The sequence below is a fragment of the Liolophura sinensis genome, chromosome 1 (genome assembly GCF_032854445.1).
Source record: "Liolophura sinensis isolate JHLJ2023 chromosome 1, CUHK_Ljap_v2, whole genome shotgun sequence".
Taxonomy (NCBI): domain Eukaryota; kingdom Metazoa; phylum Mollusca; class Polyplacophora; order Chitonida; family Chitonidae; genus Liolophura; species Liolophura sinensis.
In genome coordinates, this window is record NC_088295.1 from 4,457,076 (window position 1) to 4,484,915 (window position 27,840).

General features: G+C 41.7%; 1 protein-coding gene across 5 annotated transcripts in view; it reads left to right on the forward strand.

Moving 5' to 3' along the window:
- LOC135469885 (paired box protein Pax-5-like) overlaps positions 1-27,305 on the forward strand; it is a 46,328-nt gene extending 19,023 nt beyond the window's left edge. Inside the window, exons 1-12 of one of the 5 annotated variants that reach the window (XM_064748521.1) lie at positions 1,144-2,172; positions 9,024-9,083; positions 10,908-11,073; positions 14,634-14,831; positions 16,029-16,255; positions 19,284-19,324; positions 19,478-19,706; positions 20,032-20,142; positions 21,306-21,452; positions 21,798-21,899; positions 24,071-24,172; positions 24,667-27,305. In XM_064748521.1, coding sequence (XP_064604591.1) covers positions 1,890-2,172; positions 9,024-9,083; positions 10,908-11,073; positions 14,634-14,831; positions 16,029-16,255; positions 19,284-19,324; positions 19,478-19,706; positions 20,032-20,142; positions 21,306-21,452; positions 21,798-21,899; positions 24,071-24,172; positions 24,667-24,803 — 1,803 coding nt within the window. In that variant the 5' untranslated portion in view covers positions 1,144-1,889 and the 3' untranslated portion in view covers positions 24,804-27,305. Of the gene's footprint in view, positions 1-1,143; positions 2,173-6,945; positions 7,504-9,023; positions 9,084-10,907; positions 11,074-14,633; positions 14,832-16,028; positions 16,256-19,283; positions 19,325-19,477; positions 19,707-20,031; positions 20,143-21,305; positions 21,453-21,797; positions 21,900-24,070; positions 24,173-24,666 lie in introns of those variants that run through there. The other 4 variants (XM_064748537.1, XM_064748545.1, XM_064748529.1 and 1 more) reach the window with 4 other exon arrangements.
- The last annotated feature ends 535 nt before the right edge of the window (positions 27,306-27,840 follow it).

Sequence of the window (27,840 nt, forward strand, 5' to 3'; positions counted from 1 at the left end):
TTGGGAAGATGGTGTTATATGTTATGTGACTTGTACTGGGTTTCCAAACTGTGACCTGAAATACCATGATTCATCGTTCGACATTCCGGGCCTGTTTGCTGGCTGTTTAGTATGCAGTGATTAAGACAGAATCCCGCTGAAATCTTTATTGTCAGAGTAACAACGAGCCTCGGAACACTGGACCGGGCTAACTGATACCTTTGATGATGCATGGCTAATGACTTGTGAATTCTAAACAGAAACTATCCGGTTCGGATGACGAGGACGTGGTATGTGGGGGCGATCTAACCAAGTCTATATCACATTCCCCAAATCAAGGAATCTTAGTGTCAAGGCCTAAATTAGCCAAAGAACGAAAGAGTGGGGCCCGAATATCGGTACGCGCACATCCAAAGAGTCTGCAGACCACATACCTATTAGTGTGTAGACAAGTTTTAAGTGTTGTAAACTGTGGAAATAAAACCTTGGGATGTCCACACATTCCGTGCATTTAATGTCAGATGAGAAAACAGAAGACATAAGCCATTCAGTCTTATAAAACTTAACGGTTCAGAAATTTAAGAGCGGCTGTGTTCGTTTAACTATACGAAGATGAAATCAGAAGATGAAATATCGAGATGAAATGCTGACGGGCTGATCTCGTATGTATATGTCTGTATAGCTATTAGCGTATGGCCAGTTAGAGTATGCAAAGTCCAATGCTGGCCACCTGTGGAAACGATTAGATGAGGATAAACGCCTGGGTAGCAGTACTTGCTGAGACCCGCGGCCTCATGAAGAAGATATCAGAGGCACCCCCTTGGTCCACGGATTGAGAAGGGGTACTAGATACTGTTGAAATTGCTACCCTAGAAAATGATCGTCCGCAGTGGGATCTCATTAGCGGCTTGATGCCCATTGCGTGCCGCTCCGACAAATGCTTGTTTACTAATCACCGGTAACTTGTGCATGAGACTTATTTTGTGAAGCGCTGGTCACAACATGCGGCTGAGCACGTCTTGTAGGCAAGAATTTAGCTTACATCATTGCGAACGTTTAAAGACGTGTACCCTTACATATCCGACAGAAACTCTGGCATATTTTTATGCCTATTAGAGTTGTGGTTTTAAAGGCTTGTAAATGTTTCCTTTAAATCTGCTTTAAAGCGCAACGTTTGTAGATAGTCTATGTATCTATGAAAACAGTTCTCGTGCTTTTGTTGTTTGTCTGCCAACCACAAAGTTTTCGGTACATAAATATTCATACTGCCGTACATGTGAGTTTAGAGTCGGTGTAGCGTGGCCCTTTCAGTGCGGAATAAACCCAGCTCATATTGCTGCCTGTCGCCCACTTGGAGAATTTCACCTCGTGGACCTAACGACCATTTAGAAGGTCGACGTCTCAGACAGTTGTATAGTGTGAGAGAAGAGAAGGAATCAGGCAGACATGAGCTGACGACATTCTGGTCGTCTTAAGATTCCTGGCAATATCCTGATCTGGTCCTGTTGGGATTATTGGGAGAAGAAACTCAGATACAAAGTTCCTGCTACATCCCGGATAAACTTTAACGCGGAGGGGAAGAAGGCGTGGACGGAGTCGTTACCACAGAAGGTTCCAGATTCCGATTGGACGCGCGAGGTACCTCAGCTTCCCTCACCCCCTTCAGCGACACCCCAGGTGGTCGAGGCGTAGATGATACGACCTTAACATGTATTTTGACAAAGCGACCTGTGACGGCCACTCGACACAAATCAACCGTATCCCAACTGATTAAATGCATTAACGCCTTTCTCGGTCACCGGGATGTTCGTGGTGACAGAAGCGACTCTGAGCTGATTAGACCTCGGATCATTCCTAACAAGCACTTGATACAGTAAATTAGTCGCGTTAAGTTTACAAGGAAGAGAGCTATGTTGTACTTCAGCGAGCCAGTGCCTTACAACTTTTCCGCGACCTCTGCGTCTTCTCACGGCACTCACCAGCACTACAAAACCGAGCTACCCCCTTCTCCCTCATGCTGCTATTACAGTAACAGGGCCCAAGGACCCCACCTCCCGGGACACGCTACCATTAGACCACAGTCGGGCTGTGTCAGGGTCGGGGATAATCTCGTAGGATACCCTCGGGCCGGCCACCCTTACACGAGCGTCGAATGTACGGGATTCCTGCACAAGCCACCCGGCAGAGCCAAAGGTAAGATGTGGAAGAGATCGCAGTTAAGCGCTGTACTGTCTTGTGCGGTGTCTTGAGAGTTTAGTACACTGTTCCAACACGTTGAGCAATTAAACAAACACAATATATCATATCCGCAAGGTGAATATTGACGACAAATATTATTAGTTGGCGATAGGTAGTAAGAAACTGTGATTCGTCCTACTGTTCGGATAGTGACTGTGCGTCGAAGTAACGGGCTTCAAAGGCTTTTCGCACTTAATCTCAACGTAAAAAACACGAAACACACATCATATCATAACATTGTATTCTATTTTATTGATAACTTTCTCCTTATTTACATCAAAATAAAGGAAGAAAAGCTGCCATTCCGTTAGATGGCGTTACATTCCCCTATATCATTGAGCTTAAAAATTAGTCAGGGTTTTTCTGCCAGAAAAACAACACCCTTGGGAAGGACATCATGATTGTCGTGAAATGTAAATTAATGTTAGGCCTCATTACTTTGAGCGTCACTCCGAGCGTCTTCGCATACGGTGGACAAATTTAGAGCGGTGAAATAAAAAGCCAGGCAACAGAGATCTAGTCGTCTGATGTTCTCTTGATCACCAAACGGCAGGTCGTAACTTTCTCTGTTGTCCCAAAATTATCATATCGCCACTTCCGGTGACAAAGCTATAGTCCTCCTAGAGTTTCGTATATCACAACACTCCGAATTCTTTGAAATAAATATCAGAAATTATTAAGTGTCAACACGTTTAAAAATTTAACGTTGCTTTAAGTTAATTTACAGCTACCATACACTGCGGAGATTTGGTGAATGATTAAGGTGTGCTCAACACTTGTTTATACCCGATAGGGCTGTATGCACATGTATGTAAAGCTGTTTTATCGTGCCCGGTCGAGCTTTGTCTTTGTGTTAATTGTCTGTTATATTGATGGTTGTTTGGATAAAGTTGCTTTAGCCGCGTCACGTATCAAGTTTCAGGTCTGTGTCGTCCCCAATCTCCCACAGCTTTACCTGCCATTGTCTCCTTGTCGCTCGCCCGTGTGAAGCTCCTCTACACCTAATGGATTTTCAGATATTAATTTAACAAACACATCGCTCTGAGGCGGTTCACTTTGATCAATATATCTGTTGGCTGATGAAATGATTGTGTCTCTCAAAACAGCGTAAAATGTGAACATATATATCGAGTGTTGCGTTGCCAAAGAGCCAAGGGCGCCCGTCCTTGGGGAACTTAAACTGTTTATAGTGAATAAGTTGTTGAGGCCACATTCAAGTCGACCTATTTCATTTGTTTTATTCCATAAACAGATGTTTTATGGCATGGTAGCTTTGTGCGTGAACTGGCCCAGAAGCCTTCCCGTTTAGGGAGGTGGTAAATACATCTTTTGAGTAGGAACCATGATGACTCTGTTTGGTACTGACAAACGGTTGCCCCAAATGTCCCGCTGTCATCGGCCAGGAATGCACCTATCAACCTGTGTCACCTGACACATACCCCGGCCCCATTACACTGCTATCCACACTCAAATAGCTTCTCTCTACCTTCACAGCCCCATTGGGACTTACTCAAGCGATGGTAATTCCACATAACCTTTAACCTTCTGTTGTAAAATGAAAAATATTCTCGGTGTGTTTTTGTCTCTTGGGGGTGGTTGAGCTTTGCTTAAGCGTGATTTAGTCGTCTTTCAGGCACAACAATTATCATTATGTAACTGTAAACTAGTTGTGTTAGTCCATAGCTTTATGGTGGCAATTCAATCGATCTAATTTTCAAAATTCCTAGATATATGCACTCATTGTCCTGTAATTTCCTGTCTTGTAACATTTGGGAATCTTTTGTCTGTAGTTTTTCCCTCTGATTTTTTCCGTATTATGTCGACGAAATGTTAATGTGTGACGAACATAAGATGGACTTAGTGGCCATTACAGCCATATATACATTTTTGGTCAGGACCTTGCCCTGGGGATTTTCTGTGAATGATGGTAGTGCCGCAGTAGTGGACAAGACGTATTACTGATGAATGTTCCCATCTGTATACGCGTGTAAACAACGTCTTAGACACATTCAGTTGCACCAAGTCTCTGTACATGCAATGGTGACGACACCATTTCTCTTACTGGTCAGGTTTCTTAATGCGCTCCAGGTGGTTTTATAGGCAAAGACAAGGGTAATCCATTATCTCAGCTAATCACTCATGCATTAATCAAAAGTATATCATACACCAGACAATTACGCAAGGACGTCTAGTTTCAAGTCTAATTAATTCTCTGACACAATGAGTGCAGGAGGTTGAGTAAACAAAATATTTTAAGAGACACCTACATAGTCTATGTTGAAAAGTAATGGACACTTTGAGAGTTTATACAGTCCACGACTGAAGCTCCATCTTGCATCTAAAAACAGCAGCAACAACCAAATTTTATTTATGGTGTGTGCGCCTCATCTAATCTATCACTCGACCAAGACAGTCGTTTCATCCGTCAGTCAATATCTGAGTCACTCTGTAAGCTGCATTATACTTGTGAGTAGACGTGACTGTATGTCTACATGAATGTGTCAATGTAGTCATCTCGACCCAGTATAAATCCTCGCAAATTGTTAGATCGTCAAATCTTGGCATTTTTTCGCATCACAATAACCGAAAACAAATGTAATTTAATCTGAAGTTTTGTTTTGTTGCATATCGGCATATCGATACCGGTGTCTAATTGAACTGTCTTTAAAAAAGCTTATTAGATTTGCATATGGGTTTGTGTGTTTACCTCACCTTGCTGTGTGTTCATTACATTTGCATTTCGATATGTCTTTTTGAATTGTTTTTCATCTTGCCTACTAGAATTGGCAATGAACGTGATCATTTTATTTGTCTACAAATATTATCAGTGCCCTAGTTCATGCATTAAACTTACGTCTGCACATGCAGAGTGCAGCCGACAACGCCCCCTCTGGGCAGCGTAGAAATCTGGGAATTAAACGGTCCCTTAATTATTCAAAAGGTGTAAAATATTCAGAGTGTGTCGGGCCGTGTGCCGATCTGTGACATCTGACGCCTGTCTGCACTGGCCAGAGCCTGCACAGAGACTAGCCTGCCATACACGATACACCTCGTCCCCTCGTGTCAGTCGCTTCCCTCTAATCAATAGCCTGTGTGAATGAAGTGATCAGAGGACTGGAAATGATATCACCCATTAATGCATGCCTCCTCACAGCTCCCCCTACATATAAGTGATTTAGAAATCATTTCTGTCATATAGTGAGGTCGCCCAAACTTAGTCACATTCGTATCCAGTGAATTGCACCGGAATAATCGAGGCAAATTTGAGAGAAATGTATCTAACACTAATCTTTGTGATTCGAAGTGGTTACAAACGTATGTTTTGCTGCGGTAATCAGGGCTGGTACACTCACGTCACACGCACACGCCGAACTCTGCAATCGCACTTCACATGCACTTGCCGAACTATGCAGCCGCTTCCGAACTAAAAACACACATGTGCGTGCTGTATTGTGCATTTATATAACGTGAATATTTATGGATTTTTTGTTTTTATTTATAATGTAATATTTTTAAATGTTTACTAACAGATGCATACTAACAGTGCATGAAGAATCATCGTTTTAATTTATGCGCGTAAAGAGTATGCAGTATTGTCGGCCTTGGTTATTATCGTCTACTGCAGCTAGGTATGTCACTAAAACGGAAAACTATGTATTAACTCTCGGATGAATAGTAGAGACATTATTAGTCCCACCGTGGGTTGTATGCAATTTGCTGTGTTTAATTTCACACCGTTGATCTTTGGCAGTTTTCTGAGTCCTTGCCGCAGTGTGATTAGTTTGTAACATTGCGCCATGGAATACCAAACCTTGTTCGTAATTCTGAGGGATTTTTGATGGAAATCAAAGATCACCTGGATAAACCTCATTGTTTTTGTTGTTTTTTTTTTCGCTCTGCGAAAGAGATAAAGACAGCGATAAGTTGCCATGGGAACATCTAATCAGCAATTTAAATGTAGGCCTATGACTATCTCTTGTCTATCTAGCTGAGAGTCAGTGTTAGGTGGCTGACGGACAGGTATGTAGGTGAGGTGTGAAGAAGCCGCTGAGGAGGGAGGCCGTGAGCTGTGAAGGAAGACGGGCCCAGTCTCCCAGAACCCGACTGAGCTTGCCAGGACGTGCACAACCAGACTCCTCTCAGCTCTCCAATCCGCTATGGTTAACAATGTAATGTTACCACTCAACCGTAATATCTTATCATCGAGAATTTGGTGAATGCCTCAGTGGTGATGAACTGATAGAGATTAGGCTAAATAAGATGTTATATTTTTATCGGAGTGGTAATAAGTCGATTATCAGTGAAGATTAGCAATGTTCTCACAAGTTAGAGACAGCCTGGAACCACAACCGAGGCATGGTGATGAGGTTAACTCTACCGTGTCCTTCCGCATTGAAATGTAGAGCAGATAGTCGTTCAACTTATGCATTAGCAGTTATTGCAAACATTATCCCACAGTATTATAGAGAAAGTACATATTGCGTCGCCACTTTTCACTTCCTACATAATCAAGTTATATAATTTCCTTGTCTTTCAATAAAGTAAACCACTGTGTCAAATATGTCACTCAATATTTAACAAAAATCTAACATGATAAACCATTGATTGCTGTGGAAGATAAACTGCCAAAGCAGGAAGAAAAGGTCGCCGCTTGAACTAGCACGTTTGTGACAAGGGGGAGGAGCAAGCAGCCATGCCTACCCGATGATTGGCAGCGTTAGAGAAAAAGCCTTGCTGCACTCGAAGCCTCTTGGAGGTAACATAAGGAAAGCCACCGACCAATCGGAAGCGACACCGGCAGCGGCTGACTTCATTTCGGTGATTTGATCGGCTTTTGATTGATGAATTAAAGCGAAACATTACACTCGAACAAATTGTGCTGGGGGCTTTCCCTTCTGTTATTAAGAGGAATCGGTAAGGCTCAGATCACCCAATCAACAGCCAATATCCCAGTGCAATGGAAGTAAATTAAGTGATAAAGTCAGGTAGGCCGAACTGTTCCGCGGTAAACACAAACTCGAGTATTTCCAGCACTAAGTTACGGCCGCTGCTCGGTCTTTGACTGGGACTTTGCTTGAGGAAGCGTGGAGACCTGCTCACGGAGTCAGGCGTATCTGTCCTCCGCAACAAACCGAGACTTTGCCGTGAACACATAGCAGGCTTCAGTGATTTTGAGAAACAATAGAATAGAGACAACCATGTTTGGAATGGACTTAGCCACGGCTCCGTATCGCTACCACCCCAACCCCAACATCAACTTGATGGATTTCTATCATTCCTGTAAAAGTGAGTACCCTATGTACATTTCCTGTTACACATAATACGTCGTCATAACCCGTGACAAAATCAGGAAATATCCAGCGTTTTGCGCAGTTATGGCCTGTACCTGTGGTTGGGTAGATGTCGCAGCGTTTTACAAGGCTCTGTGTTGTCGGGGTTTTGCTCCAGTGGTTGGCACCTTGGGGCGTATCTTTGACCTAGTCTTGCCATCGAGGTAAACAGTGCTTCGATGTGACACTTTAGCTACCTGATGGCTTGCAAACATTAACAAATATGGTATACGAGTTTTTTTAAATATGATCATATTCACAGCCGTTGTGTATTTGTCTGGTTACACACATTGTCCGTGACGTGTTTATGTGCGCTGTATTAAACTGACGATGTAAACGTCAGGATGTGAGTCCCATCGTTCAGTTACAATACGCCCATATCTCATATATTTACGGTGCGTTCCAGACTGGAAATCATGATGAACGGTGGTCAGCGTGCCGTGAGAACGGCGGGTAGACTCAAACCCCCAGTTATTGTAGAACGCTATTCTCAAGTACCATACGGGTCTTCGGTTTCGCTTTTCTCTGACGTCCCACAAGCAAAATTATCATCCCCGCAGAATCACCTCTCAGATGATTTCCAGTTTTTTAATTTTCCACAAACGAATGAAGATTTTTGTTTTCTGATCAGAAAGTATTTATTATATTCACGCTGAATATTTTAGTCTTGCGACATTTTCCCTGGGGATGAAATATAATTTTCGTAGTTTTCTCTATATTTAAAGCCGAACGTATTAAGTAGATGATGGTAGAGTTTTTTTTTACAGCAGTGGTTGTTTCATGTAATTTTTTTATCGCCCACCACTATTTTTCACGCTAACATAGTAGCAAATGTACAGGTGCTTTTCTACCATTTTCTCTTTCCCGTGACCGACAATGGTTTTGCCGTTATCCCGTTAACCGACACTTTAATTGTTGACTCCAACGTCGCCTTGTAGAGATGTCATGCAGAATTTCGCAACTATTTTCGCGAATATTTTTTGTTTTTATGTTGTCATCCTTGTCTTCATGTGTCGTTTTATGTGTGATGGGTCTACAACAATTATTGTTACATCTATATATTTGTGTGTGAAATACAGTGAACAACGGGGCATTATCCATGTCCTTATTCCTGAACGAGATTGGGTGTTTACAATTTCTTACTAACCCGCCGTCTTGTCTGTTTTAACCGAGAGCCCAGATTATATGTTTATTGTTTATATATCTAGTGCTATATCTGTGTAATGGTTTATCTCATGATTGTAACAATACAAATATTAACAAAGGTTATCTGATTCTATATTTTTTTTACTGCATGAATTTCTTTGATCTAATGAAGCATGCGCGCACTTCTGATCTTGTTGAAATGACCGCCACGCCGCTTTCAATGTTCATTTTTGTTAAATATTTTATTTTGTGTTCAAATGTATAGCGGGACTGTTAAATGTGATATGTACTTAACATGAAGTAGAGCTAGCCTCATTTATCTGTACACAGGGTGGGTCAGCAACGGTCCGTGGCAAGGCGAGGCAGGAAGTTGGGACAAGTCCGACGACGGTAGGGATTTCACTTGTTCACATTAGTACCTGGGGGGTGGGAGGGGTGGTGGCCGAGTTCTCTGGCGTACCGTTAGTAATCAGACTCGCATTAAAATGCGAAAACAAATGTCATAAGGCCTACTAATGTGTTAAATAAAGTGCAGATGAAACATTTACTGAATTTACAGTTTGGTAAAAATATCATAGAAAATGGAAATTTTATTTAAATTGATAACCACACATTAAATCTTTGTGAGCTAACAATCGTTATCCTTAAAATCGTGGACCACAATCCAAACATTGGTAGAATACGTCTTATTTCCTCAGGGTGAATTGGCCTGTATACTTCATATTTTTAATGGAATTGTATAAGGTATAGAACCTGGCTTTAGCTAATAGTATTTGCAAAATAATTAAACATAAAAATTAATTCCAAATCACGTTTAAATTAAACTGCAGTATTTAAGGATAATATATAGAGAATGTAGCTGAAATATAGTTAACGTCGTTCGTGACGTGATTAATTCTCACTGTAGCATTCCTTGCGAGGTGAGTTCAAAGAGCCCTCGTTCAAACAGGCAGAAAATGGAAGCCATCAATAGTGTGTTTTAATGTTTTACCTAATGGAAATCATCGCTAAGTGTGTCATTTACGCTATTTTTGTAATTAATATTTAATGCGTTTTGCCTAACATTTATCCCTATCTGTTGTTGTCTGCTCGCTGTGTATGTTACAGCTATTAAATCCCCAGGAGCACCCCGGCTAATTTGGCTTCAATCATTATCCAGCAAGAGTAACCCGATAAACTAACAATCACACACTAATTATTTTTTATTTTCTTTATTTTTATTTCTTACTTCTTTTCGGTATTTTTGAATTTGTATTTGCTTGAGCTGTGTTGGCTTGGAAACACTAACTTTTTTGGTGAAAGTAAAGATTTGTGTTTTACTTCTTTTCACTTTCATCATTATTATTTTATTCATTTATAGATTTTGTAATTATCAAATTTTAGTAGAATTTTACTAGATATCTCTGTCGGCCAGTATTTTTTTTTTGTATGTGTGCTATGTGTAAAATTGGCGATAATTATACACGAAGTATGCGTGCTTGTGGTGTTTTGCCATAGCTCAGCTCGGTAAGGCGGCCGTTCCCAGGTGCCATATGGTGGCCTGGCGGGATAACGTCGCAGTCAAACAGACACATATTATTTAGACCAAAACGCTTCACAGAAAGGTCAGGTAAAGCCCCCAATTTGGGGCAAATCTGTCAGATTTTTCTACTTGATAAAGATATCAAAGTTGACATGTTAGATGACGGACAGAATGGCAAGCCATCAATAATTCACATGAATTTTTCATTCTTTGAAAAGACTGGAAGGCAGAAGGCTAATGTTGTAAGGGTAAGTGGGTGTTGTCTGACGCCCGGTACCAGCCCATAATGTCCCCCTTCGAACAATACAACGTCTCTGATGGACCAGGGGTAACCAATTTACCTCAATGAGCTTGCCTCCTCTCAGAAAAGCACAAGTCGGAAGTTACGGGGTTACAGTTCAGAAGTTGGATCGCTAACATTTTATTTTGACCTTCACATTAAATTCTTAAATTCTGAGTTAAGACATTACACCTTGTAGGCTAATGGTTATTTTCCAATGCAAAACTAACTTGTGTATGTTTTAACTGATGATCTGATTTAATATCTACCTAAAAACAAATCCATATGTCTTGAAGTTAATAACATATATTGGCTGTATCCGTTATTAAGTAAGAGTAGAAACACTGTGATCACATAATGGCAGCAGGCACACCACAAGTTAATAATCCTGCTCTTGTCTTCACCGCTGCAGGCCATGGAGGGGTGAATCAGCTGGGTGGCGTCTTCGTCAACGGCCGTCCACTGCCGGACCTCGTCCGCCAACGCATCGTGGAGCTCGCTCATCAGGGGGTCCGACCCTGTGACATCTCCAGGCAACTAAGAGTCTCACACGGTTGTGTCAGTAAAATACTAGGCCGGTAAGTATCGCACATATAACCCGGCTATCTTGTGTCGTATGTTGAAAAGGTGATGAAAATGTATGTCATAATGAGTTGTCTCATCAACCACGGACTGTCCCCTGGAGCAGTTACCTCAGCACACTGCGAGCTTCATCAACTGTACCACCTTAGTATGAGATATAAATATAAAAACACAGAATAAACGCCATTACGAAGTGCAGAATGAATACGATAAAACTATTATTGCGCAAGAAATGTGACAAAGCGATGTTCACAAGGTACATCCACAAATAAAAAAGACAAAAACAAAATATCCGAAAATAAAAAAGACAAAAATAAAATATCCGAAAAAAATACAACACATTAAACTCTTTCTCATTAGACCAAGCACTACTGCCAGCAGAATATGTAACACGTTGTCATTATCATTTACAGAAAAAAGTAACAGCTTGGTAGTCCGCTATATGGATGGTACAGAAAACACTAACAAACCCTGGTATACCGATGCTACAGAAAACACTCACAAAACGTAGTTTTCCTGTGGCACAGACATCAACGACACCACTTTGTTAACTGGTATGGAAAACAATTACAAAAAATTTGATATGCGAAAGTAAACAGAACACAGCCTAAACTTAGCTCTGCTATGCAGGCAAATACGGAAAGACACTGCATATGGCACAGTTGTTATTCACTGGTATGAAACGCCAATTTGAAGTTATGAATTTCACCAGCAGTATGTTGTTAGGAGATACGGACGATTTTTACATGGATATAGGCCCGACCAACCTGTCCTCGACAAGCAAACTTATTATAATCATTGAGACGTAAAAGATGTTTGCAACACACCATGCATGAAGGGGCAATTGTTAAAGTCTAAGATATACGCTGTTAAATGAATTATAAAACAGTATACAGAAGCGATAAAGTCATTATCCATTCTCGGAGTTGAGTAATGTCATAAGTCAAAGTGTATAAGGGAATGCAGTAAGCAGTTGCTCTGTTGCATCATGTTGATTGTGTTTTTCTGTGAAGTTCTCACTTCGTTGTGAGGATTATTGTTGTATCGTGTTATATTTGCACCGTAGCGTCCGCCTCTATAGAGAACAGTTGTAAAGTCTCCAGTGCCTTGTAGATGCTGCTTTTCCTCACATAAACACCGGCCTCGAGAGGATTTGTCTTCAAGAGGAAATTCACAGACAATCTCCAATCGTGATGAATTCATTCATTAAAACAAAATTACAAAAAAAAAAAAAATGGGAGAAAAAATGGCCAGCGACCTTGAAATTAATTTGATCATTCGTCAAATTATTATTGTGTTGTTATTTGACAGGAGTGTTTTAAAGCTTGTTTTTGTGAGAGATGGGAAGTGAAGCTGTCTGGTGTGTCAGATTGCGGCTTCACTTATCTCAACCTCTAAATAACCACGGACGATGGGAAAGCAGGTGTTGGCCTCTGCCATTCACGAGCCGCGCGCAAAAAAACTTGACGTTAGTAGAAAGACGAACGGTGAAAAGAACTTATGATCGTTGGTTGATAATATGATATTGAATACAAGCAAGGCGATGCACATGTGCAAGTGACAGTTCGTCAATGTGTAAGCGGGTGTGGGGTGAGGGAGTTGTGTCCCTGCCCCAGACCGCCAACACGACCACCAGGCTACCACATTGATCCACGACCCTTAGCTCTCCTTCCAAAGTGAACATTTCCACTTCAACTGTAACAAATAAAAACAATGTTTTGATGTCAATAGACTTTTCAATCAGAGTTTGTTATTGAAGGAGGACAGTGTAGTCACATGTTACAGTTGTACATAAGACCAATAATCGTTGATAAGTGGACTCTATGCACTGAGCACACGTCCTGTGTTAGCACAGATGCTGTCACCTTATCATGTTGCCACTATAACAGACAATACTCACCATGTCCCAGTAAATTATAGGAGCAGATATTGCACCAATGATTTCAGGAAATGCTCGTAATATTGTTATCCTAAATATGACTCAAAACAATTTTGGCCACCGATTTTAAAATTATTGATACGGCTTGAGTTGAAACTACGAATAATTTTGATTTGTTTAAACCTTAAAATTATAAGAAATAAGAGTTATTTTCTGTCCACATTGTGTGGTTATTTCAGTGCGCCAGATATGTTGAATACGATAGCGTACTAAGCGTATTTAGCTAAATATTACCAATAACAAAAATGTGAGAATTTTTTTATATTATAATTATTAACTTCTATGATTGTCATTCATTACTGGAGATAAGATTTTTATTTGTAGGTATGTACTGTATTATTTTTATTATTTGGGATTAATAACAATTACAAGCGGAGTTTGTAAACATGGGTTACATGGGACGATGCAATTGTTCATTAATTTGCAGGAACACGACGGAGGATTTGTGAATCGGGTTCTTTGCAATTCATATTTTAAAGACTTTCAAAAAATCGCACCTTTATTTGGGGATAGGTGTGTAATTTATGGTTATTAATAATTAATATTGCGTGTTTTTGTTTAGAAAGAAAGATATGAAGTATTATTGAAGGTCTATAATGATTTTTTTTATTGATATCGTTTTGGACTTAAAATCAACTGTTCATCAAGCTTTCAAAACCTGCCACTGTTAACACAAGCTGCTTGTGCATGTTAAGCGCGCTAACACAGTGGCATCATAAACTAAAATAACTGTGTCGATATCAGTTTTACCACACCTTCTGATTAATAAGAATATGAGCATTATGTTTACATGTGTAACTAGGTAAGTTTGCTAACCTACAGTTGTATGTTGACACGTGTCTGTGTGGGGACAGGTGGGCTTGAGGTTGCTAACCTACTGTTGGCAATCAGCTTCCACCCTCGTAGAAAGGTGCCCGCTGACAGCCAAATAATGTCTATCAGACTCACTTTCCTTTAACTGGAGATCTAGAGGAAGACCGTGAAGCTGTTTACTGCTTGTCCTATACTATGTAACATATCAGTCAGAGAGTCGGGCCCTGGGCGGGGATGAGGTAACGTCAGTCACGGGCTCATGTGACAGGCTGTAGGGCCAGTCACCTGTGCTACACAGGTGTGTCTCGGGGTGGGGATCAGCTTGGGATTTGGGGTTAGCCCAGGGCCGGGGTATTCACTTGTCTGATCATGACAGCCTTCACTGATGAGCCCGACCCTGTGGTATATCGTCGTGGGCAGGATTTATTGTCATATGTAGCCGATTTTAATGATAAGTTAAAGATTCGAGTACATAACTTTCTAGAGTGTGTACACACAAACACACACACACACACACACACACACACACACACACACACACACACACACACACACACACACACACACACACACACAAATATGCATCATATACATTTGTATATATCTGTAAGACTGATGCTCAGTGAATTTGTGACCTGCAAAAAAAATAATAATTTTAGTTATTTTCACCATGAAGTTTGATTTGATTTCTATGTAAACTTATTAATGGCTGCATAAGTGAAATTAATTAATTTTGGGGAATACAGACCAGTTAACTGCAGGGTTGCGAATGAACACTATTGTTTGTATCGTCTGTATTTTCAGGTATTATGAAACGGGATCAATCAAGCCTGGCGTTATCGGCGGGTCCAAACCAAAAGTAGCTACGCCCAAAGTCGTAGACGCCATTACAATGTACAAACAAGAAAACCCAACTATGTTTGCATGGGAAATCCGCGACCGCCTATTATCGGAGGCCGTGTGTTCTCAAGAAAATGTCCCCAGTGTTAGCTCCATCAACAGGTACGATACGCTTGTCACCAGAACTACAGTGGCCCTGAAAAACAGTGTCTGCAAGTATGCTTATGTCCGATAAACAGTTGTCACTAAAACTAAATCAAAGAGACTGATAGATGACACCGACCAGTATGATTTTCTGACATCAAAATCCTAACCACTTGAACTGTCGTCCATTTCTAGCACTGCTGAACATTTTGGGGTTTTATGTGCAGGCGTAGCTTTCCTGAGGAATGCTTAATCATACCTTTTATTAGATTTGTATGCATGGCGACATTTATATTGTCAGCAGTGGTTAACTTACATTTGTGTGATAATCTTGGCAGATATTAATACCTGCGTGTGGGGGAAATTTAGAGAATTCTACCATAGTTAATGGTTGTTTTTCGCTGTAGATGTGTTCCTGATGTAGTGTTGTTAGGTTCTGGGTGTGTCCATGGGTGGGGAGACTGTCAAGGATTAGCTTGGTACACAAATCGCCGTATATCGTGTGCCATTGCTATTCGGCCGGTTCTGATTACTAACGGTTCAGTTGTTACTGTAATAGAGGAGCAGTCGGGACTGGGGATCAGCTACAGATGGCCTGCTGGAGCCGTAACAGATCACATAATTGAGAACTGAGGCTTCTTAATGCTGAAGAAAAGCAACGGCACATTTGATAAAAGTTTCTCTGTTATAAGCTAATTTGCGATATTTTAGCCGTTGTTGTACACACTCGGTCTTACGACTGCCTTCTTTACTCAGCTGAGATCCGATGACGATCTAGAAATGGCTTGAGGGGCAGAGTTGTACGAGCGTTCGCGAGACCACACCATAAATCGAATGATGCGTCTCTGTATAACCAGTAATTTTAGCTGATTTGATTGCCATGATTGGCGTCATTATATATATCATATTGCCCGAGCTTTCCGTCTCTAAGATTCTGACTCTATTGTTCTGAATTTAGCCGAATGTTTCCACTTCCCTGTCTGTCACTGTCAACAGTTCTGGCATTACACCTTTTATTCCCTGTTTCTCCACAAGCACTCTGCATTGTGACCTTGTAACTTTCCGGTCAGAGCCACTTCTTACGCTTAGCCACATATTCCGTTTTTTTGCTTAGCGGGGTTCCAGTTTTAATGTGTTATCAGTTGCCACCTTTGTCCAAAGGGGACACAGTCGCTATACATAAGCTCCAATAGTTAATTATTTTTTCTTCTCCAGAATCGTCCGAAATAAAGCTGCTGACAAGGCCAAAAAGAGTGGCGATATAAGCCCGGGTCTGCCGTCCGACACGCCCACCTCTCCCGGCTCCCAGCCGCCCACCCCCGGGAATGAAGGCACACCCAGGACCGTAGGTTACTCCGTTAGCAATATCCTGGGCATCAGTGGACATTCCCCACCATCCAGTTCACCCAGCGAATCTTTAAAGAGAAAACAAGAGTCGGAACGTAAGTACTTCTGTTATTCTTCCGTTGTGTATATAACAACATTTTAGAATCTCATATCTAACACTAAAATCAATACTAATCGTAATAATATAAAGGACCAGGTGTCAGGTGACTTTTGCTCCCTGGAAACAGCCCGTGTAAATGCTTGGTTTATACATCTATAAGCAGAAGGTGTGGTTTTGTAAATGACTGCGCTCTGGTCGGGATATTAACTAAAGACGCTGCACAAACAGTGTGTTAGCTTGCTGCGTCAATCCTGAATCTGCGGACTGTTCTGTGAGTCCAAGGACACGATGAGAGTTTATCCACGATCACGTGACCGCGCGAGTATGACGGGATAGATGGTGCACAGTTAACAGCCAGTTCATTTACTGTCACCTGACAAGGATGTTCACGTAACTGCAGACCTAAGGCCTGGGTCTGAACAAGCCCTCTCGGATTGTCAAGTGGGCCGTTAGAGCGGGACTGATTGTGTCATCAGTTGTCCCAGTTACATGTCAGTTATAGTTGGCAACCATACCTGCATTCACTCAGAGATTCACTCTTTTCTATTCTCAAGTTTACCGCAACATATGATACTTGTACAAATACTTCAATTTCCGGTGATATAAGTTAAAAAATCTCCCTTTGACCATTTTCAAAATGCAAAAGATTTTAATGATAAATACAAAAAAAAATTTTGGACTTGTCCGAGGGAAGGTTTTGGTTTTATAAATACGAAACTAAAACCCATTGTTGATGAAGTGTAATATAAAGACAAACTTTACAGCTATAGTCTTTATAGAATACTGTTATACTTCAATATCATTGCAAGTTCGCAAACTAAACTTGGATAGAGTTGAGATACTTTCACTAGCCCGCCATCGTCTCACTGCAGAGGTTTCCAGCGAGCCCTGCCCTCCTCACATTCCCTGTATAATTGGCGTTCTGCAGGGACCGTGTGGCTCGTCTCTCTCAATACACAGTAGCTGCTCATCTTAGGCCCGCAAACAATCACTTAGAGACGCTATTCAATTAGCATCAACTCCACTTCATTGATGCTGCTCGACAACATGCTGCTTGTTGGGTAAACGAGGAGTGGCGCGGAGACAAATGCTTGGTTATTATGGCAATTCTCTCGCCCCGCGCTTGGTCTCATGTACGCGATGCTAAGGGGTACAATTGGGATTATTAAGCAATGAGTAAATTATCTTCCTCACATAACACTGTGATTAATTTTATTTCTCTTCGTAGAAGGTGGCGTGAATTAAATCTTCATCCAATAGAGTATTGTTAGATCAATAAGCACTTGTTTCCGATTTCTTCCTTTAATCTGTTTTCCTCAACTTGTCCGATTTCCGCGTACTTGTGATATGCACATGTTGTGGCTCCTATTCACGGAACTTAACCGTACAGACAGTGTATTACAGATGCAGTATCTGTAAATCTGGATTTGTGTATTCAGTTTAAATCTGTGCAAGATAAAAATAGATGTTTATCTCTGAATTCCAATATCCTTAATCCTCATCTCATCTCTTATTACTTCCTGACATAAAAAAACGCACGTGACCTTGTCATGCTTACTTTACTGTATCCTTACACCTGCATTACACATGACTGGAAGTAAAGCTGAGAAGGAGAAGGTAATCTACCAGTAATAACTATTTGTCTCCAGTCAAGTCGTCAATATTTCTCTTGTTTCTGATGGCAAATGTGATGTCCAGAAGGCATCCAACTTTTGTCCCTGAACATCAACAAACACATGGCGCAGACGTTGATTCGTTATTCCTGTCATGCTTGTACAAAGCTCGCAAACAGCCGAATGGTTGCACTTTTTTACGTAGTTCAATTGTTGTTCAGTTTTGTGCCTTGTTCAGCTTTCTTTAATTTTGTTTTATTTACCTTGAGGGCAACAGAACCAGTCGTTCTAGTATTGTTTTTAGCTGTGATTGTTATCTTGCCTAACCTTTTCCCGAGTCGCGTGCAGACTTCGCGATATCAACGTCTACCCGGCAGCTTCAGCTCGACACCCCCTGTAAAAAGCCCGACTAACACTTAATTAACTCGTAATCCTATCCCAAGATTCCCAATTTCCGCTTCCGGTCGAATTATTTAGTTCCGTAAGACGCTGAGCTGCACTTACTGGTCGCGTGACCGGAAGTAGCAATATCACTCCGCGCTGGTTTTTTTTACAGCATCGAGAATGGCACACGGAGAGGTTATTGATTTGTGATAGCCATAAAAATGGGATCTGCCGGGTTTTTATCGTGGTGAATAAAATTGTGTACGTCCTCTTTAGGACCAAAGTCAGTAACAGAGTCTTAACAACCCTTTGCCCCATTCTTCTCATGGTCATATCACTTCGTCTTCTTCAAGGCCTTTTGACCGGCACAACATCTCATAGTTACAACTGAAGCTGTCTAAAACAGATTTAAAGCCACTTGTTTGGGAAAAAATTTGGAAATTAGCTGCCAAAGAGAAAAGTTTCAAATTTTCTGTAAGCATTTGGCTTCGTTTTCTAGCTTAACCAGCTGATAAAACAGTCTAGCTAGGCTGCCTATTGATTGATGACAGTAATAATGTATCTTTGTTGGAGGTTTTTTGCCTTTAGTTTCGTTTTCAACCACTCATTTGCTAGCATCCGGCATGCCGCTACACCTCTTTCAATCACGACTGACACATCCGGGCTCTGTCGTTGCTGGCGATTCCGCCGTGAGCTCGCCATGAAAGCCAAAGGAAATTAAGTTTAATGGGAATTCTCTGTCTGTGATAGAAATCACAACTTACATGCCACTTTACTCTCGGGCATATGGACAACAGCCGACTTTTTGACAGCCGTGTTTTCTCACTATCTTTTGGTCTCAGTTTAGCCCTCTGTCAAATACAAAGTTTGTTTTTCACATTCACGAGGCCAAATGAAATTGTCTACCCACGACAGTAGTGCGACACAAATATTACAAGCATGTATGTTTTTAACATTCGGCACCTTTTAGTTTCATAAGAAAAGGAATTCCTTGCAATTATTTTGTGTGTTTTCTGTTTTATCCAGCGATTCCAAACGGCCATGGGGAAGTGGACAACGCTGATCATGTAAGTGTGCCTCGTCTAACAAGCAAATCTAACAATGGTCAGTATTTGTCTTCCACAATAAAATTATAAAATAGTTATTCATGTACTAAATGAGTTTTCCACTTTGAAACCTTTTCGGTACATCTAATACCAAGTGTCTCGTGTTAATTGTAGATATGGTTCAGTCGTTCCGTAAAGATGCCCCGCTCTGACAATAGTCCGCCCGTGGGTGCCAGTGGACAAGTTTACCCCATTGCCGCACAGCCTTACCCTTCCCAGCAGTACCCAGTGGTCACCTCGGCCGAGTCTCAGGACGTCAAAGACTTTAATGTGATCACAGCTCCATTGAGCACAATAACGACGGAATCAGAGACTGCAGGCGTAACCTTCACTCCGTCAGTCGGTATGTAACTTGCAAGATGCAAGTCAGCATTGCACCACGTCTCACTTTCTGAATGTCTCGTACCTTAGCTTTCCCCAAACAAATTGCTTCCTCCCTCCTTCGTCATTATCTATAGTAAAAGTTTCTTTATTGTATCTCCGTTATATGATTTTCTTTTGTTTTCTCTTGTTACTTGATCTTTGCTTGTCTGTTTTACGAGTATGTTATTACTTGCTTTATGCAGTTGTTGCATATCTGTCGGCTTTTCATCCTTGAAACATTGCTTGTCTGTCGGCTTGTCCTTCCTTGAGCCATTGCTGATCTGTCGGCTTTTCCTTCCATGAAGACGTGTCGTTGGTGCCTCTTCACCAGCTCCACCACCCCGATTTGAAGCAGACCCATGTGATCCACAGAGACGACCAGATGACCACACACTCCCCCAATAGCACTTACGAAGGTATTGCCTCAATCCTCTCTAACACTTAACCTCATTACTTCTCCTATATCCCAGTTTGTCTGTCAGCGGATTTGGGATACTTCTGGTTCACAGATTTGAATGGGTCATATTTAGGTATGTGTATTCGGCAATCCATAACACATACTGTCTGCAACGGTTTCTCAAAAATAGAAATTAACATTTAATTTTAATGATGTAAGTGTAGTCCCTCGAGATCTCATTAGCACATGCTTTTTTTGCTCGGGCGGTTCGGCCGTTTCACCCTGAGGCGTATTTGACGACACGGTCCGAACAGGCCCCTATCTCTATCAAACCTTCAGATTAAACAAATGTTATGCAAGACTGCTCATTTTAACACTGCTGTAGAACTGTGTGGTTAGAGTGCGCATATCCTCCGGAAGCGTGTCTAGGTAGTGGTGAACAGGTTACGGTTTGTAATCAAAGCACCTGTGTTGTTACCTGACGGCCTAATCTGAAGATGACCCATCAGGTGTGACGATGGGCACGTTCCTGGCCGGAGGATGTACAGACTCTTGACGTGTCCCTCACGGGGCCGACTGCCCGGGGTTGGGGCACGTTACCTGACCTGTGTCACCTGTACGTCACCCGTACGTCATCGTTTCCCTTCTATTGGGACGTGTCTTCAGGGACACAACCCCCCTTTCCACCTCAACATTCCTGGACACGGTTAAATGCCCGCACGTGACCGTAATCAAAATCTCCGTATTACCCTCAATTATTTATACGTGGATGGCACAAATTCTGAGTACATCCGTCTGATGCTGCTTTGAAATGTTAGCGGATAGTAGCGTCGTGAGTGGAATGTGTCTGGAATGCCCGAGGCCCCGATAGGAGCAGTAGACATATAATAACTTATTGATAATCTATAAACTGTCCCCTCATCGGTAACATGCAACCCCTTCTCAGCTTATGCATGCAGTCTTATCTCTTTGTCTTATCATTTCACTGTTTCACATTTCTGCATGGTTTTGCTACTGGTGCGTTATTTTTCTTTTTTTTCTTTTTAATTTCATAAACCTTTTATTCGCTCAATTTTCTGGCATGTTTGCAAATTCTAAACGATTTTATTGGCATGTTGTTTGATTTGAGTTTACCTGTGTTGTACTTGTGTCACCTGCATGCGTGTATTTCTCAACTTTCAGCCAACAATAACGAGCCCACAATCCCGCCATCCCCCTCCAAGCCTGCCACCCCAACAAGCGCTACCCTCACCGAGTTGAAGCCAGTCCAGTCGTCAGCTCTTTCCCAATCTTACCCAATTCCGCTTCCGCCTTTCGGCAACTTCTCAAGTAAGGGGCCCTCCGTTACCCAGATGTGGTTTTCTCTCACGTGTTAGCAGGCTAAACTGCCATACGTATTTCAGCTCTTGGAATATATGAAACCTAATATGTCGCTCCATAGATTAGTGAAAAGAGCACTGTCATTTTCGTATTGAATATGGTCCGACGTAGATATATTGGTCCCAGATTAATGACTGTTGCTCTTTTCTGTCCTCTGCACCAGCCTGCTGATTTGTTTGGTAACAGGAACACAAAGAAACGAGCAAATGGGGACATAAACTACCCAACTGGCTACTTATAGTTTTGTTTTGCCATTATTGTTTTGCTAAAAGCCTGTTTTGTTTGTGTTTGCAGATCAGTCTAATTACAATAGCAATCACTCGACATATCCGGGACAAACCATCTGTCCTCCCTTGGTCATCTCGCAAGTGTCCAATAACTACAGCACAGCATCCCGTAAGTCCAATTGCCTTTCTAGCTCTGCCTCATTTTGTTTAATTACACTTAAGGTCGACTTAGTCTGCCAACATCATAATCTATCATAACTGACAGTAGCATTACAATCAAGTTTACCTGGCATCGGTCAGAATTATACTTCAGGTCAGCTTGGCCCACCATTACCTGTACCTACAATATAATTATTTTTGCCACACTTAACGTGGATTGTTTAACTGGCATCGCCATGTACCATGCCGCACAATGTTTAGCTTATCCACCAGTTCTTTCCTGGGCAGTACTTATTCGCAATTGAAAAACTAATGAATACCAGTTTCAGTACATGTAATTTTAATCTAATAGTCCTTTGAGTGTTGTTTCTGAGTGTAAGCGAGGTGTTTACGGCGGTATGAATATTGCATGGTGTAGGCCTATGTGCTGGTTTTGTATGTGCTGGATTTATAGTCAACGTTTTGTGGAGCTTGGTGGCTGGTGCCTTCAGCTGTTACTCGTACGGGTACTTCTAATTAATGCATTAACTCCACGGGGGCTATTGGCACAACACAGTGTGTCAAGAGATCGAACGTCCATCATTGCAGCGTCTTGCCCGCGGGGTGTGCCAGGGGATGAGCACTGATTGATCCGCTCATTGGCCAATCAGGTAATAGATTTTCAGCGACGAATCTGTGGAGCTGGGACCGGGGTCAGTCACGTGGGCAGGGTAATACGATCAGTGCCATGGTGGTTTTGAAAATGCCGTAAACATAAGCATGTAGACAAGTTCCGAAACGGTTCCGGACACGATGTATGTTGTCGGAACTCCTAGATGAGCGAGAAGGGAGATCAGGTGTATTGGATAAGACAAAGGTTTCTCGCTAAACTATTGTCCGAGACTGTCCAAATCGAAGTGTAGTATCGCTGATTGAGAAGTAAGAACCGGGTAGAATAGACGCCGTGGAGTGTTGTCTGGTTTGCAGCTATGATGTATTTATTATAAAGCGTCCATCGCTCTGCGGCGGATTGAACAAATCGCAAGGGGAAGACTGGGTTGCGTGAGGACTAGCAATTAAGCGGTGTTTGGAACATGTGCAAACGAGTTAATGTTCTCGATAGCCGGGCCGCTTGGTGCTGGGGACGCACGGGAGCTCCACTCTAAGGGCAATAATAGTCAGTTCCTGTTCAGTGTTGGGACAAGGCCTTGCATTATGACGAGTTAAGTGTGGGGTGGGATAGTTCGGTGCAACGGCTGGAGGGGTGCGTCCAGTCACCCTAGTGTACAGACTTCGTAATAAGCCATTATAAGGGTTAGTTTTCTAGCTGCATCTCAAGTATGGCGACGGTGATCTATAGCTGTGCCGGGCACTCCTATCCCTCGATCCGTCTCTGCGATGTCAAGCTTAGGCCAGTCTGGGTTATCATAGTTTAATGAGCTTTTGTCGATTTATCCAGGCTGTGATCACATTTGGGAGCAACACAACCGGGCTGCTTAGTTTAAAGTGGCTTCGGGGAATCAGAGGTTTTCCATAGCTCTTTAAGCCTCATGAAATAATAAAGACAGATCCTGGTCGCCGTCACTGGCACATCTATAGGGTGTGGCCGGCCGGCCGTTCTCGTCCATTCCATTGGGTTTGTGCTCTCATTAGATAGAAGAAAGGCGGCCCGTAGCCGGCTGTACGAGAATACATTGACCTCTGCTAGTATATTCTTTTCACAAATAATAAAGCCTTGTGGTCAGGTGGCTTTAACCTTTATCTGTTACGCATTTTTGTGCATTCTCTACTTATGGCTTATGAACACATTTATCAGTCACGCATTTCACACTCAGAAAATCTCCAAACGCATTTTTCATTCAAACATTGCCCAGTCAAACATTGCCCAGTCAAACATTATCTAGTCAAAGACTGCCCAGTCAAGCATTGCTTTATCAAACATTGCCTAGTCAACCATTGTCCACTCACAATTTTCTAATGATCTTTCCTAGTCATATAACTCAAATGACACCAGTCGCTTCCTCGTTTCCTCGACATTCCCTTCCTTCTTGTCTAATATTCAATATCTTGTGTTTGTATGCCTGTGTTTCTGTGAGCTATGGCCTGATAGACCCGTGGTGAATCACTTTCGTTATGGTCGACTTTATGATTTAGTTGACAAGCGCATATTACATTGTTGATTTTGATTTTCTTTGCCTACAGCGGCAGAGTACAGCTACACTTCGCCTGCCTATACTCAATACAGCGCGGGTCATTATCACGAGGGTTCGTGGCCCATGCGATACAGCAGCACCAATCTTCCCAGTAAGTAAACCGTAACGCCATATTAATAACAGTTAGCAAACAAGTGCAGGTGTAAACGTAATGACTAGTCTTCCAGGCAAGTAAACACCATTATACCTCTGTTCAAGCCGTAAGGACGTAAAACTACAATAATTGTCATTTCTGCCTAAATGTGGTAACGCTAACGTTCAGTAAGTAACTACAGGTATAATATGGAAGTCCAAGAGCTGTACGATAAGAAGTAATTACATGGAGCAAAGTGATAGTGTTCAATTTATAACGTATTTTTCGGAAAACCTATAATGGCAGGCGTGTCGATATAGTCTGTTTTACCAAAGTTTGAGATTTGAGCGTGCAGTGTGAAAATGTATACCTGAGCTTGGGAATGTGTCCATTAAAACCTATAGTTGGAAAATGTCCACCTAGGGATGTAGTTTGAAAGTGTCCAGCTGAGCCTGTAGTTTTAGTGCCATCGTTTCCTGGTTTACAGACACGCCCTATTATTACCCTCACAGTGTCCGGGCAGACGACGTCCCAACTCCCGCCACAGGAACATACAAGGCCTAACGACGCCAGCCTCAATGACCTGCGCAGTAAAGCCAAGGAGTATTCGGCCGCCATCTACGCATCCAGCTCCCAGCTCTCCTACTGATGGAGGCGTGGCCTAGTATTCACGTGATGGTAGTCACATGATAAGAGACACTCTCGCAGCCACTCCAGTGACTGCAAACCGGCGATATGGGCTGTGACTGCGAATCGCGACAACGGATGGTTTTTGGGCGAACAAAGTGTCAGATTGGCGGTGGCAGTCTGTGACGTCATGAAAACTGACTATTATGACACCAGGCTAATCAGTAACTACGCCTGGACAGTAGTCGCCTGTGTGCTCATCACGTGCTGGACAGATGAACTGATCACATCAAAACTGACGATAAGATGAAGACTATGAAATATATATATCTATGTATATCTATATATTACTCTATATGTACAAGATTAATTGTACAGTTGTCGACTTGGAGACGATGTCGGTTATTATGAGCACTGACTGCTATTCCTCGCTGAGTGGTCAGGCTCGAAAATGTTAAGGCTAGAAAATTGTAAATAAATGTTATAAAATATACAGTATAGATTAGAACCCTCTACTTCGGTTAGGTTTATTGGAGAATAATTAGCCTTACTAAATTCAAATTCTATATCCAATTATATCATGAACAGAGTTTTAAAGCGTGTACATACACAGTACAAGGTCGTTTGGATATAGTTTAGAGCTAACGATATCAGAAGTTTTAGTGAAATCTTGTTTTATCGTAGTTGATAACTAATTCGAATCCCACAGTATTTTATCGGGGATATTACAGCATTAATGCAGAGATTCTCGCCACTTGGTGACTATATAAATTATTGACCAATGAGAAGCCGAGAAATTCCCTGGCCATTCTCATCTACAGCTCACTTCCTGGTATTTGCTCAAAATATAAGTATTGAACAGACTGACAAAATCTGTGGGCACCCAGATGAGAATACTTGTAGTATACATTCGTATTTTAAGTTTAGTTTACAGAATGCCGAATATTTGTAAATAGTTTTCTTTATCTAATTTTAATATTAACCCAGCTGACTGTTCAGCGTTAATTTTCAATGCATCCTATATCATGTACAACTATTTTTATATCTGAGTGAAGAACTGTGGCGTTTTGCCTGACGAGTTAGGCGGAGGGCAAATTGTTCCGTGTGCTATAAACATAGTGTGGTGCTACATCCTAGTGCTTAGGCTGTTTACAGCAGCACACGATTATCATTACTGTGGCCACACATTCCGCGAGAGAAATCAACCCGTCTCTAGTTTTCGTCCAGCTTAAATAGTGGCATTCCAGGAACTATTGTCAGCAGGGATAAGATTGTGATGTGCCCTTCCCTCTGACGTACCCGGGAGTAGTCACTTGTGCAATACAAACTTACTGCTGTTGAGACTGTCGTCCTTGGTAAGCCTCGACAACTGACAACAAGAGTAGTATGGTACTTAATATCGGCTGATATCTTAGGACAATGGGGCACATAGAACGGATCGGCTGTCTTGTGATGTACACTTTTGATATTTTAACCACATATGTCTGTTTGCAATTGTAGATGTAGACTTTATTTTTTATTTCACCCATCATGTGTTGTTAAGTATTTCAGTGATTGGTGCAGATATTTTCTTTATTTTTTAAGACATATTATAATTTGCACAAATCCTATTGTGTTGGATTGGAGCGGGACGTGTGCACCGTTTGCTCAGTGTATACACTGCTTTCTGAACTCTACAGGGCTCCTCTGTTCAGATACTCTGTACTCCCACACATTCATTCAGCTAGGGCAGCAAGTACAACTAAAGAAACTCCACATCATTTAACTCCATTACTTTTAACCCACAATCGCCATTCACCAATATTTTGTAATACTCCAAACAAATTTTATGTTTTACTTAGACGTATCTTGACGAGGAAGAGAAAATGATTTGTCGGTTATATATTTTCATCAATGTATGTATATATAATAAAACTCTGTGACGGAGAAATTGGTTAAGCACTGCAGGGGTTTGTGGGACTTTCAATCTGGTCATCCTACGTTGTAGCCATGTGTGTTAGTAATGTCATTGTCACACCAATATGTGACCCATGTCATTGTCACACCACATATGTGACCCATGCCATTGTCAAACCAAATATGTGACCCACGTCACATGTGTTACGCGCAATGTCATTGTCAAACCGAAGTTATGATAGTGCCATGTGTTAGCAATGTCATTGTCACAGCAGATATGTGGCCCATAGCATTGTCACACCACATACGTGACCCATGTCATGGTTACACCAAATATGTGTCTATGTGTGCTGACAATGACATTGACAATATACCATGGCCGGGATCTGTGCTGATAATGTCATTGTCTACGTTTTACTTTGACCATACTAAAATTACTGTTTGGTTGCACGCAGTGTTGTCATTGTGTGTGCGGATATCTCCTTCCATCTCCAGTCTTGCCACTTGTATCGTCATCACGGGCTGCCATTATATACCACACGATAGACAAGCTCTTCAGAATTCACCAAGAGCTCATCCATTCCACATCTGATTCTCATGCCCATGATACGATACAAATAAAATCATCATCTTGCAATTTGTTTTCTGCCATTCTAGTTGTTCCTTAGTGTGTATTATTCCCACTAGCTAAGTCTGGATTCTTCCCAGCACAATGCTGCCCGCGGTCGTATAAGTGAAGTACTATTAAGTGCAGCGTAAAACATCAATCAAATAAATAAAATATTGTGCATAACGTCGTTAAAAAGCTGTACAGTCAGACGATCCGGAAATATTCCGGAAACGCTGAGTCATTGTAGTGTAATTTGTGTTTAACATTCTTACCAAATTCCCGGAGCCGTAATATCGTCTGTGAACAAAATGTAGCTTTTGTATAAAGTAAGAAGACGATGATCAGGTTATTCTTGTTTAGTTGGTGCCTCACATAGTATATATCACTTAGGCGACCACGATGTGGCTGTTTGACGGAAGAAACAGATCAGCCTTGGTAAGCTACCAAAAATCTGACACTTCTCATGTCTGAATCCTGGTCAGCGGTATATAGATCCGAACTCGTGACCTTATACTGGTGAGAGACGATTGTGTCTTCAGTCGGAGCGTTTTAG